Source organism: Narcine bancroftii, chromosome 2 (assembly GCF_036971445.1).
Source record: "Narcine bancroftii isolate sNarBan1 chromosome 2, sNarBan1.hap1, whole genome shotgun sequence".
NCBI lineage: Eukaryota > Metazoa > Chordata > Chondrichthyes > Torpediniformes > Narcinidae > Narcine > Narcine bancroftii.
Genome location: NC_091470.1, coordinates 192,358,435 through 192,371,152, shown reverse-complemented (window position 1 = coordinate 192,371,152; position 12,718 = coordinate 192,358,435). Strand labels below are relative to the sequence as shown.

General features: G+C 51.7%; 1 protein-coding gene across 1 annotated transcript; it reads left to right on the top strand.

The window, feature by feature from the left end:
• Positions 1 to 5,057: 5,057 nt before the first annotated feature.
• On the top strand, positions 5,058 to 11,286 carry LOC138752559 (uncharacterized). Its single transcript, XM_069915354.1, has 4 exons — positions 5,058 to 5,281; positions 7,442 to 7,563; positions 8,058 to 8,159; positions 9,994 to 11,286. The coding sequence occupies exons 3-4, from the start codon at positions 8,085 to 8,087 to the stop codon at positions 10,666 to 10,668; spliced, it is 750 nt and encodes a 249-aa protein (XP_069771455.1). The 5' UTR covers positions 5,058 to 5,281; positions 7,442 to 7,563; positions 8,058 to 8,084; the 3' UTR covers positions 10,669 to 11,286.
• Positions 11,287 to 12,718: the final 1,432 nt, after the last annotated feature.

Genomic DNA, 12,718 nt, shown 5'->3' with positions numbered 1-12,718 from the left:
GCCAGGGGTCCAGACTTGCTGAAACATTTCCTGCTCCGGACTCCGGGAGAGATGGCTCAGACCAGAGGAGTGGTGTTGATGAAGCGTGAAGATGCGTTCAGTATTTTGCTGCGCTGAGCAGGTGGAACTGATGTCTTGTGTGTTTGCCCCACTGCAGCAACATCTCCAGGATCAGTCACAGACTGTGTTTATGATTATTCATTGGGACCAAGAGATTACGCTGAAATCGGTGATGTGCTTGCGATGAAAATGACTCCACAAAGTGAGTGGCTCCCGTCTGCAGATAAGTAGCAGATTGAATCCATGTTCTGGGCCTGGTGGGTAAGGTCTCTTTTGTCCCATCTGGACATGTTGCAACCAGGTGGCATCGACTTTTCTGATCTCCCAGTCTGTGCCCAGTCTCTCTGATGTAGAGGGTACCACAACGGGAGCACCGGGTGCAGTAGACGACCCTGTAGATTCACTGGTAAAGTGTTGCTTCATTTGGAAGAACTGTTTGGGGCTCCAAATGGTGGTGAGGGAGGAAGTGTGGACACAAGTGGAGCATCTCCTTCAGTCACAGGGAATATATACTGGAGGGGGCAATTGGTGGGAATGGGTGAGTGGACAAAATGTCCTGGAGGGAGCAGTCCCTGCGGAACACAGACGAAGATGTGTCTGGTGGTTGGATCACATTGTGAGTGGAGGATAATGGATGAGGAGGCTGGTGGGGTGGTGGGTGAGGACAAGGGGAGTTCTGTCCTTGTTGCTTCTCGGGGTGGAGGGGTCCAGGGCAGCTGCGTGGGAAATTGAGGAGACGCCGGTGAGGGCAGAGTTGATGGAAGCCACATTTATTCTGGGATGGAAGACCCTCCTGGGAGCAGATGTGATGCAGGAATTGGGAGAATCCTTTCAGGATATGGATGAGGTCATTGAAGGGAATTGGTGGGTTTGTGGAAAACCTGGTCTCCCGAGATGGAGGCAGATCGAGAAAAGGGAGAGTCGACCAGATCAGGAGCTACTGCCGTGGGAGTTGTTTGGTGCTCCTGTTGTGGCCTCTCTACCCCGGAGAGACTGGACGCTGACTGGGAGATGGCCTCACTGAGCACCTCCGTCCTGTCCGCACCCTGCTCCCACATGCTGTCTGTGGCCTTGTGTGCTGTCCCACCAAGTCCATCTGTAAACTGGTGGAGCAACTCTGGGCACCCTCTAACCTAGTGGCATTAATGTTGACTCCCCCCGCCCCAGTTTCTGCTAGCTCGCTCTCCGTTCTCCCTCCCTCTCCTTTCCCTTTGTCGCCTTTCCCAGTGGTGCCACTGGGGTTGGTGTCACCCAGTGCGGTAACTCCTGGTGTCACCCATTCCCCCACCCCCCCCCCCACACCGTGGACCTACTCTCGTACCAGACCACGAGCAATCGTTGGTAATGTGAATTAAAATCACAATATCATCCGCACAGCAGCAACAAAAATAACAGCAGTTGCTTATGGAGATGAAACCATGGGATTTGAAGCGCTATTGTCATCGGGTCATAACGACGGCTCTGACTGGAGCATGTTAGAAGGTTCAAAAAGGAAATGATCGTCGAGTTTTAGCCTCACAAGGAGATTGATATGTGTCAGCTGGGCTTACGGAAAATGTTTTTGCTGTTACAACTAACGACAGGGCCATTTTGATTAAAACAAAATAATTAATTTCTGCTGACGCTCTGCACATAAATTTTTGGTGTCAACCAGTATGGTCTGCGCCCCCACCCCCCCACCACTAGTGATGCCAGTGACCTCCTCGTTCCCCCCCCCCCCCCCGATGGAGTCATCCAGTGCGCTCCGCCCCCCTCCCCCACTAGTAACGCCAGTGTTCTTTCCTCTAGCTCTCCACCCCCTTCCCTCTCCATTCACAGAGCTATCCCCTCTCCTCGGATTCCGGCTGTGCCCTCCCTCCCTTCTCCACCTATTACCTCTGGCTTGTGCTCCTCCTTTCCCCACCCACCCCCTTCCCTGGCCATTTTGTTCGGGCACCCGCCCAAATTTTGTCCTTGCCCTGATGAAGGGCTTAAGCCCGAAATGTCGGTTGAGTGCTTTTATCTTTGCTACATAAAGTAAATGGTTTGACCTGATGAGTTTCTCCTGCCTCATTTTTTTTACTTCAACCAGAATTTTGTGTTTTACGGTGGTGGGGGGGGCATGCTGTCAATCACACAAATCTTTCACCCGCTCTCTTCTGCCTTGCAGCTCTGCCCTCCGACACGGGCTCGCAGGATGGTTTTGAAAGCCTCGGTTCCAGAGGGAGCGCGTGTCTGGAACCGGAGAAGGAAAGCGCGTTGAATCTGCAACCCTCGTCGAAGAAGTACCAGAGTCGCACGATCTTCCGTCCCGAGCAACTGCAGGTTCTGCAGCAACGCTTTCAACTGCAGAGATACATCTCGGCCTCAGAGCGGCAGGATCTGGCCAATGAGCTGGGGCTGAGCAGTCAGCAGGTATTCAAGATTCCTTTGTTGTCATATCATGAAACCGGTGTAATATTAGGTGAAATTGTCATGAGGTAGACAGGTTCCCCATCAGCAGAAATTGCCCAACGCCCCCTTACAGTCAGAGAGAGAGAGAGGAGCAAAAGAGAGACCTTCCTGGGTGTCTGTGGATTCACCTTCAGCACTCCTGCAGGTCACAGAGTCCGGTCCAAACCATCAGAGGCCTGAGCTCCAGATCTGACTGCCATCAGGAAGCCTTCGGCACTCTCTGCCCCCGCTCTGGTGCCCCCTCAGCCAGTCTTGAGCCAATCTCCAGTAGCCTGCCACCCTGCAGAGGGCAACTAAGGTACACACAGAATAGGGGCGGTGAGCATGGGGGGGAGGAGCGACATGGCATTTAGTGCGACGCCTTTACACCGCCAACGACCGGGACAGGGGTTTGAATCCCGAGCTGTCTGTCATGATCTCCCCGTGTCTGTGTCTGTTTGCCCCTGGGGCTCCGGTTTTCTCTCACTCTTTGAAATGTACCGGGGTTGTGGGTCAGTTGGGTGTAATTGGGCAGCATGGCCCCGTGGGCCGGAAGGGCCTGTTTCTGTGCTGTCAGTCTAAATTTAAGAAAAAAAACTGAGGGTTCAGAGGAGGTTGACAAGAATGATTCCAGTAATGAAAGGGTTTTCATATGAAGAGCTTTTTGACAGCCCTTGGCCTGGAAGAATGATGGGGGGGAATCTCATTGAATCCTTTGAACTTTGAAAGGCATGGACAGAGTAGATGTAGAAAGGTTGTTCCCCATGGTGGAAGAGTCTGGGACAAGAGGGCACGACTTCAGAATTGAAGGGCATCCACTTAGAACAGAGGTGCAGAGGAATTTCTTCAGCCAGAGGGTGGTGAATCTGTGAAATTTGTTGCCACAGGTGGTTGTGGAGGCTGGGTCATTGGGTGAATTTGAGGCAGAAATTGATGGGTTCATAATTAGCCAGCATGTCAAAGATTATGGGGATAAGGCCGGGCAGAGGGGCTGAGTGGGAAAATACATCTGCTCCTGATTAAATGGTGGGGCAGACTTGATGGGCTGAATGGCCTGTTACTGCTTCTATGTGATTTGGTCTCGTCTGCTTCCAGAATATTTACACCTCTCAGAATCTTGGGGACCTCTCAAGACATCTCTAATTCTTCTTGGCTCCAAAAAGAAAAGTCCTCGCTCTGCTAACTTTGCCTCATCAGACTTGTTTTCCAATCCAGGCAACATCCTGGCCAGTTTCCTTGAATCCTGTGTCGATAAGTCTCCAACCAGATGGCATCGATTCCAATCTCCCACTTTCCGTGAACCCCCCTCTCCCGGTCTTGCTCTTCCCCTGTCCCTCTGTCTCGCTTCCTCCAGCCTCCCCCATCGTCCCATCACAAAACTAACTGACCTGCACCCAGTGCGTAGCCATCCACGGCCCTCCCATCCACGAACCCGTGCAAAAGTAACATGGAAATCTGTAGACACCATGGTTGCCGTTTATATAAAAAAAAAAGCAAGGCTGTAGAAACTCAGCAATTCACAGTGTCCTTTAGATATGCGACTGACATTTCAGGTTTGAGGCCTTCATCACACCTTGAAGGGCTCAAGCCTGAAACGTCGGTTGTGCATCTAATGGAGGTAAGTCTCCCAACACAAGAGCGTATAATCTCCACCTTTACATTTGGGCATTTTGACTGTAGAAAAAGGCCTTCTGTCTCCCATAATCTTATAACCATATAAGAGCTTACAGCGTGGGAACAGGCCATATCAGCCCTTCGAGTCTGCACCGGCTCACTTGAACAAATCCACAAGCTCCCCCCTCCCACTCTCCGCCCATAACCCACCAACCCCCTCACCTCCATGTACACATTCAACCTTCTCTTAAATGACAGAAGTGACCCTGCCGCAACTATCTCCTCTGGAAGATCATTCCATTCTGCCTCCACTCTCTGAGTAAAGAAGCATCCTCTAACATTTCTCCTAGTTTTGCCCCCTTGTTCCAACTTCCCCTGTCCTCAGGGGAAAGAGTCTATTTACGTCTAGTCTATCTATTCCCTTCATAATTTTAAATACCTCTATGAAATCCCCTCTCAGCCGTCTACTTTCTGATGAATAAAGTCCCAGTCTCCTTAATCTTTCTCTGTACTCTATCCAGTCTCCTCCAAGGAACAAAAACCTTGCTCTGCTAACCTTGCCTCGTGGGACTTGTTTCCCTGTCCAGGCAACATCCAGCTAATTCTCCTCTGCACTACAACATTTGTTTAATGAGGTGACCACACCTGAACACTGATCACACAGGAGACTTGTAGAGTTGCAAAATGAATTCTAAACTCAAACTCTACTATCAACTCCGGTGACGAGCTTGGGGGATGTATGGATTTGGACCCCAAGGTCTACTCTGTGAAGTAACCGACCATCAACCCTGTACTCAGCCTTCAGGTTTGACCTTCCAAAAGCCATCACCTCACACTTAACCGGATTGTCGAGAACCAGAGGATTCTAACAGTGAAAATGGAAACTGGGTTACTTTGCAGGGGGCAGTGGCAGTTGCAGTTTTTGTGTCCCACACAATTACCTGGCTGTTCTCAGCATTGTTGGCCTAGAATCTGCATCAAGGCTGTTGTGAAGGGAGATTCCATTGTCATGCATTCCATGCTGAGGATTTGTAAACAGACTGTTAACTCTGACTGTTGGTGTCCCTGATCCTGACACCTCTGCTCACCTAGACCTTGTGGGGCCACTGGGGCCATTGTTCGGCTAATAGGCCGCTAAGCAGCTGGGTTTAAGGCCAGTCCTGTGAACCAATTAATGGGGCAGGCAGACCAAAAGGTCAGTGGGTAATGTTCCTCCACTCCAGCTCCTCCCCCCACCCCCCCATCTTGGTCAGCAGGATTTCAACTCTGCAAAGACAAAATAAATAAAATTAAACATAACAAACAGGAACAGAGTCGGCCTGTCGAGTCTTGTCCACCATTCAACGAGATCATGGATGGTCTGATCATTGTGCCGTGCCTGCCTTTTCTCCATATTCCCCAAATTCTTATGTAAAAATCTAACTGATCCTTAAGTATGTTTAATGAAGTTGCATCAACCACTTCCCTGGATAGAGAATTACACAGATTCACTCCTCTCTGGGGCATGGGGTGGGGGAGAGGAGAGAGAACAGTTTATCCTCATCTCTGTCTTAAAATCTACTCCCCTGAACTTTGAGGCTGTGTCCTTAGTTCTGGTCTCATCTACCAGTGAAAACAATTTTCCTGCCTCCATCTTATCTCTCCCTTTCATAATTTTGTGTTTCTATAAGATCTCACTTTTCTAAATTCGAGTGAGTCTAATCCCAGGTGATTTAGTGTCACCTTGTAGGTCAACCCCATCATCTCTGGGATCAACCTGATGAACCTCCTCTGGTTCTTTTCAGACTCCCTCTCTTCCCCGATTCTCAGAGATTCTCGGAACACAGTCCTAACCCTAATGGCTGACGTAATTTTCCTTTCAACCTCATTTTCCCTGTAACTCCTTCACTGGACTAGGCCATTCAACCCTTCTAGGCTGCGCCACTATACTATACCATCACAGCTGATCATACAATCTCATCAGGCGGGAAGAGCTCCATAAGCCCTGGGGGGGGGGGGAATGCCGCAGAGTCGGTTTCCATAGGGTGGCACAACATGGTGGGTGGGCCAAAGGGCCTGCATGCTGCCATTCACAACTGACTGAATGGAAAGGTTTCCTCTCGTCTCAGTCCCAGAGTGCATGCCCCCTGTTCTGGAGTTGGAATCATACTTTACAGCCCAGAGACAGGCTCCTCAGCCCTTCTAGTCTGTGCCAAACTACTTTTCTGCCTCGTTCACTGACCTGCACCCCTCCCGTCCATGTAGAACATAGAAAACTACAGCAAAGTAGAGGCCCTTCAGCCCTTGTTGTTGTGCCGACCCATATATTCCTACCAAAATGTTTTTTAAAACTAACCCTTTCTTACCATGAAACCTTCTATTTTTCTTTCATCCATATGCCTATTTCCCTCATTGTGGCTTGGCTTCGTGAATGAAGATCCAGGAAAGATCATAGACATGGGCGCATCCTTCGAGTCTATGCAATGGGTTTTTTTAGGGGGAGTGCAGTGCGTGGGGTACTGGCCCCACCATTTATGCCCGGAGGGTTTACCTGCCTGACATGCCAGGACGGTGACAGCCAGGTCCTTTGGTTGTAGGTGTTACATCAGAGTGTCCTTCTCCAAGATGGATGGCCTGATGAGGCTAATGAGCCCCTTCTGCTTTGGTTTGAAATCAGTTTTCCTTCTCTTAAGCTGACTGCCAACCAAGGCCAACGAGTCCAGCCCTATACTGCTGGGCTCTCGGTTGTGCCATGACGTAGCGAACTCAGTGAAACTGGGGGACACCATTGCTACAGACGCAGTAATGCGGGTGAGGCCATTTGCAGTGACCTCCTGCCTGGTGAGCCAGACAGTGGCCACGAAGTGATCACTGCGCTGAGAAAGGAGAGGCGATCTATTACGCGTGCACTTTCCCTGGGTGAGCGAGACATCAGGCCCAAACCTGACCCGTTCCCTGTCTAATAGTCTCTTAAATGCCCCTCAAATATTCAGTCTCTACCACCACCCCTGTCCAAATTCTTCTTCTGTGTTAAAATTGAGCCTGCATTTACCACTTCAGCTCATTCCTCACTCCCACTGCTCTTAATGAAGATGTTCCCCTAAACATTTCCCCTCTCACCCTTAGCCCATGTCCTGTGGTTTGTATCACGCCCACCCTCAGTGGAGAAAGCCGACCAACATTCACTCTCTGTCCTCCTCATCATTTTGACACATCTGTCAAGCTACCCCAACGTCAGGGACCACCTTCGTGCAGTGAACCTTTCTGGTCTTGTCAGTCGATGGGCCTGTAATGAGCTTGGGGCTGAGACGATAATCCCAGAAAGTAGCTCTAAATTTTATTCCATCACTCTGATGCTCACATTTTCAACCACCAGGACCTTTCAGATTCTCTGAAATATGGATAAATTGATTTGAGAAGAGTTGGGGAAGAGGGTGCCATGAACAGCGGGAGAAGTACCTATTTGTGACGGACGTAGAGAAATCTTCTTCGGGGAGGGTCAGTAATATGTGTACATTTCTACTCTTGAGTCTTTTTAATATGTATTAAAATTTAGAAACACAGCACAGTAACCGGCCCACGAGCCTGTGCAGCCAAAATACCCCAACTAACCTATAACCCCCAATATGTGTTGAACAGTGGGAGAAAACCGGAGCCCCCGGAGGAAACCCACGTAGACACAGGGAGAACGTAGAAACTCTTTACAGACTGTGCGGGATTCGAACCCAGATTGCTGGGATTGAAAGTGTTGCGCTAACTGCTACACTAATCATGGGGTCCTACATCTTCAATAACCCTTCCTGGTACCCCTTCATTGAGTTGCCTAAAGTCCCGAGGAGCAGCAGGGTGATGCATCCAAGCAAGGGAAGGCCCTCTGGCCTCTAAAAAGCCCACATTTAGCAACTCAGCCGTGAGCCCCAGCACCACCCATCAGGCTCAGCTCTGACAATACAAGAGCTGCTGCGTTGAAGAACTGGCTTTATTATTTTTAGGTGAAAACCTGGTTCCAGAATCGTCGCATGAAAGTGAAGCGGATCCTGAAGGAACCAGTCTATGGTAATCCCGTCCCCTTTCTGCGAGCTGAGTGGTCACCGGTGAGTTTGAATGTCTGGTGGCTGACACCGCGCCTCCCTGCCAACGTCATTGCCATGACCGCCCTCCTGTGGGGGCCTGGGGAACAGGCGGAGCAGGCGCTGCCTTCTGCACACCTGGGGAGAACCAGTTTCCTGTGTTTAAGTGGTTTAAAAATTATTTTCGATGTACAGCCCCTTCTGGCCCATGAGCCCATGCCACAGAATTGACCTGCAGCCCCCTGGTGTGTTTTGAAGGATGGGAGGAAACCGGAGCCTTGCATACCACTCCGGATTTGAACCGTGGGTACAGTGATAGCGTTGCATCAACGGCCACGCTAACTGTGCCGGCTTTTTTCTTAATCCCAGATTTTCTCCCCCCTCCCTCGCCCCCCTCCCTCGCCCCCCTCCCTCGCCCCCCTCCCTCGCCCCCCTCCCTCGCCCCCCTCCCTCGCCCCCCTCCCTCGCCCCCCTCCCTCGCCCCCCTCCCTCGCCCCCCTCCCTCGCCCCCCTCCCTCGCCCCCCTCCCTCGCCCCCCTCCCTCGCCCCCCTCCCTCGCCCCCCTCCCTCGCCCCCCTCCCTCGCCCCCCTCCCTCGCCCCCCTCCCTCGCCCCCCTCCCTCGCCCCCCTCCCTCGCCCCCCTCCCTCGCCCCCCTCCCTCGCCCCCCTCCCTCGCCCCCCTCCCTCGCCCCCTCCCTCGCCCCCCGCCCCCTCCCTCGCCTCCCTCCCTCTCTTCACGTTGTTGCCTTCAGTTGCAGGGTCCATACTGAACGGTTCACCGAGGCCATTGATCATCTGTCCAGCGTTTTTTTAATTTGACAACCAGAAATCTTGATTTGTAGAATATGCTTGTAAAAACCATCCACCCTCTGCAATCCACGGCTTCACGTGACCCTGATTGGGAGGCTAGTGGGGACCTATCGGACGGAAGGAGTGCCTCACACCTCCTTTTGTTGAGCCATTGTACAGCCCCGATGCCGGGGTAAATAGTTCAGAGCCTCTTCCTGACATAAGACAGTGTTGCCCGGTGCCCCTTAGTGAAAGAGAAGCAAAAGAGAGACCCTACCGAGACGCTGAGGATCCGTGGATTCACCTCCCGCAGCGTCCGATTCGCTGGCTCCAAATCCAAACCTCTGACATGATCAGGGAGCCTTTAATTCCCGGCCCTGATTCAGGTATCAGCTGAGAGCCAAATCTCCTGCTGTGGGTCTGCAGTGAAATCTCTCTCAGGCCAGGTGACGCATTCCTGAATTGAAAGATTTTAACGAGATGGGCCTTTTCTGTCCTTGACTGGTTTAATGACTGCCTTTTCCTCTGCATTATTTGGGTCACGGCGTGAAGAGTCCTGTGCTTGTACCTTTAGTTCAGCTAGTGCCAAGCTGCCAGCTCTGGGACCCCTTTGGACTCTGCTCAAAGTTTGCGATCCCCTTCCCTGTGAAGCAGTCAAGTTCCTCTCCTCTCCCACCTGCCGACATTTTGCTCGCACCTTGGTATCTTGATCTTTGCTGCGTGAAGGACATGGTTGGGGGTATCTTTTTTTTTAAAAAAGAAATTTAGATATAGACCATGGTAACAGGTCGAGCTTGCGCTGCCCAATTAACCTATGACCCTGGTACATTTTGAACAGTGGGAGGAATCCGCAGCTCCTGGACAAAAACCCATGCAGAATCAGGGAGAACGTGCCAACTCCTTACGGGATTTGAACCCTGGTCACTGGTCCTGTAACAGGGTGGTGCTAACCGTGCTGCCTATTAAGGACAGCGGTCTATTTGTCCAGTAATTTTGGTGATTGTTGTCTATCTTTTAACCTCCTTCCCCCTCCCATTATTGTGCTGAGTCTGTGCTTCCGTCTTTGCAGAATAAACCCATGGCCTACAGGAATGCACCTGGTTGTGTGAAGCAGCCGTTTCAGGTCTACCCGGGGCCACATCTCCTGCCCAGACAGCTGCTGCCGGCACCTGTTCAGCGGTGGCCTCAACCTGAGTCGGTGCACCCTGGTTTGGCTAATTTCCAGTCAGCCCTCTTCAAAAGTGCCTTGGAATACACAAACCAATCCCTCAACCTCTCCGTCAAGAAGGAAGCGATTGCACTCTCCTGCAGACCAGAAGCCGAGGCAGGGAGCGGCTCTGTGGCTACCTGTAGCTCTGCTGTCCCTGTGGAATGCTTCTCACTGCAACAGGTCTTCTCCAGGCCTGGCCTGGCCCAGGAGGGGGTCTCCAGACCTGTCCTGGCCCAGCAGGAGGTCTCCAGGCCTGGCCTGGCCCAGCAGGGGGTCTCCGGGCCTGGCCTGGCCCAGCAAGGGGTCTCCAGGCCTGGCCTGGCCCAGCAGGGGGTCTCCTGGCCTGGCCTGGCCCAGCAGGAGGTCTCCTGGCCTGGCCTGGCCCAGCAGGGCGTCTTCAGGCCTGGACTCTCCCCGCAGACAGCGGCCAGGCCTGCCCATCTCCTGCAAGTGGTCTCCAGGTTGGAATTCATGAAGAAGGGTCACTCCTTTGTATCCGAAGGTTACAAACCCACGGAGAATTTGATCGACTGATTATTTCCTGGAAGGAAGTCCCATTTGGACCTGGGGTGAGAGGGGAGGGGGTATAAATTTTTCAATGAATCGTTGAGAGTAACTTGAAATTCAGAAATGGTCTTGTCCACAGAAACTACTCAGACTAGCCCCTGCCCTGGACCTGCGCTCCCTGGCCTCTGTGGCCCCGGGCCTGCGCTTCCTGTGATTGTTTTATGGATGTCTCTTGATGGGCCTTTTGCAGAACTTGGACAGACCTTTGGAAAAATCTATTATAATCTTTAATCTTGCTTTTCTTTGTTTTTAACAATGTTGGAAGAACCTTAAAACTGCTGTATGGCCTTTGGGGGAGATAAACGGAACTGCAGAGAGGAAAATTGGATCCGTTTCCCTGCCTTCACACTCCCAGGCCGGTCCTAACACCTTGCAGTCTGCTCCAGGAGTCACTCCTCCTTGCAGTGGGAGATTCTGCAGACTCTCTCCACAAGGTCAGGGAAGGGACGAAGCCCGGGAGGAATTTGAACGGAAGAATTGAGCTATTCCATGGATTCTTGGACACAGTTTGGGTGGCAATGGAGGGCCATTATAAATGTTGTGTTCTTGTCTGATTTTTTAAAATTAATTACCTGTAGCTGACTTTAATAAAAGAGGTAGGTTTCTCTGACTGTCATGTGTGTGACTCTAGCTTTCCTGTCGCTGTGTAAGAGGGAGTCGTTCAGTCGTAGCTCGCCCAACTTCTCGTGGGAACTGACAAGGTTGTGATGGGTTTTCACCAGGAAATCTGAGGGACGGGTGGGACAGATGAAATGAGGGGAAGGATGGGGCGAGGACATCTGCGTGGAGAGGCACAATTCAAGCGCCATCGACAAATTTGTGGATGATCGTCGGCAGAATGAGGGGGGCCGTGCAGGAGCGAGAGAGATCAGCTGGTGGCCGCAACAACCACCTGGCGCCCAGCAAATCCAAGGAGCGGACTTCAGGAAGGGGGACAGGACCCAACCTTGTCGAAGGGTTGGCAGCAGAGAGGGTCAAGAATTTCAAATTTCTGGGTGCAAACATCGCTGAAGATCTGTCCTGGGGCTTCCGTGTAGAAGCAATCATGGAGAAAGCTCGCCAGTGGTTATATTGATGAGATTTGCCCCATCACCAAAGGCTCTTGTAGCTTTCTGGAGGTGTACTGCGGAGAGCATTCTGACAGGCGCTTTGCTGCCTGGTGGACCTCTAAGAGGTGGGGTCTCAAGAAAGCATCTATCCTCCAGGATCCTCCGCACCCAGGCCATGCCCTCCACACTGCTACCAACGAGGAAGGAGTAAAGGAGCCTGAAGACATACACCCAAAAACAGGTTCTTCGCCTCCACCCCCGATTTCTGAACAGACACCGTCTCGCTTTTTGCTATTGGGCGCTCTCCAACCGGACAGCATGAACACTGGCTTCTGCTCGCCTTCTCCCTCTCTTTCCCCATCCCTGTCTCCTCCAGCTCTCCACCCATTTTCCTCTCCATCCTCAGAGCCTCCTCCAGTTTGCTGCTGTGCCGTCCCTCCCTTATCCACCATATTACCTCCTGCCTGTGGGACTGCGCCCCTCCCCGCCATCTTCTTCAGTCACCCGTCTGAAGAGCTCAGGGCTGAAATGTTGGTTCTGAATCTTTAATCTTTGCTACATAAAATACATGGTTTCACCTGCTGAGTTTCTCCAGCAGTTTATTTTGACATTAGCAGCCCCACTAATATTCAAGACCTCAGCGATGGGGAGCAGCTGAAAGATGTGTGTGGGGTGGGGTGGAATGATTTAGTGTGGACCCTTCAGAGAACAATCCTGGTAGATCACATTGATAAGGAAGTGGGGGCCAAGAACGTGAACATGACTCCTTGTATCACCCACTCCTCTGTCCACACCTGCTACTTGGTGAAGCAGCCAACATATTAAGACTCACCCCACCCTGGCCATACTCTACACCTTCCCCCACCCACTCCACCCTGGTCAGGAAGATTCACAAGAATGAGATCCAGATTTGGGGGCAGTTTCTTTCTGTAACTGACACCTGAATGAAGCTCAGGATGGTAAAAGCT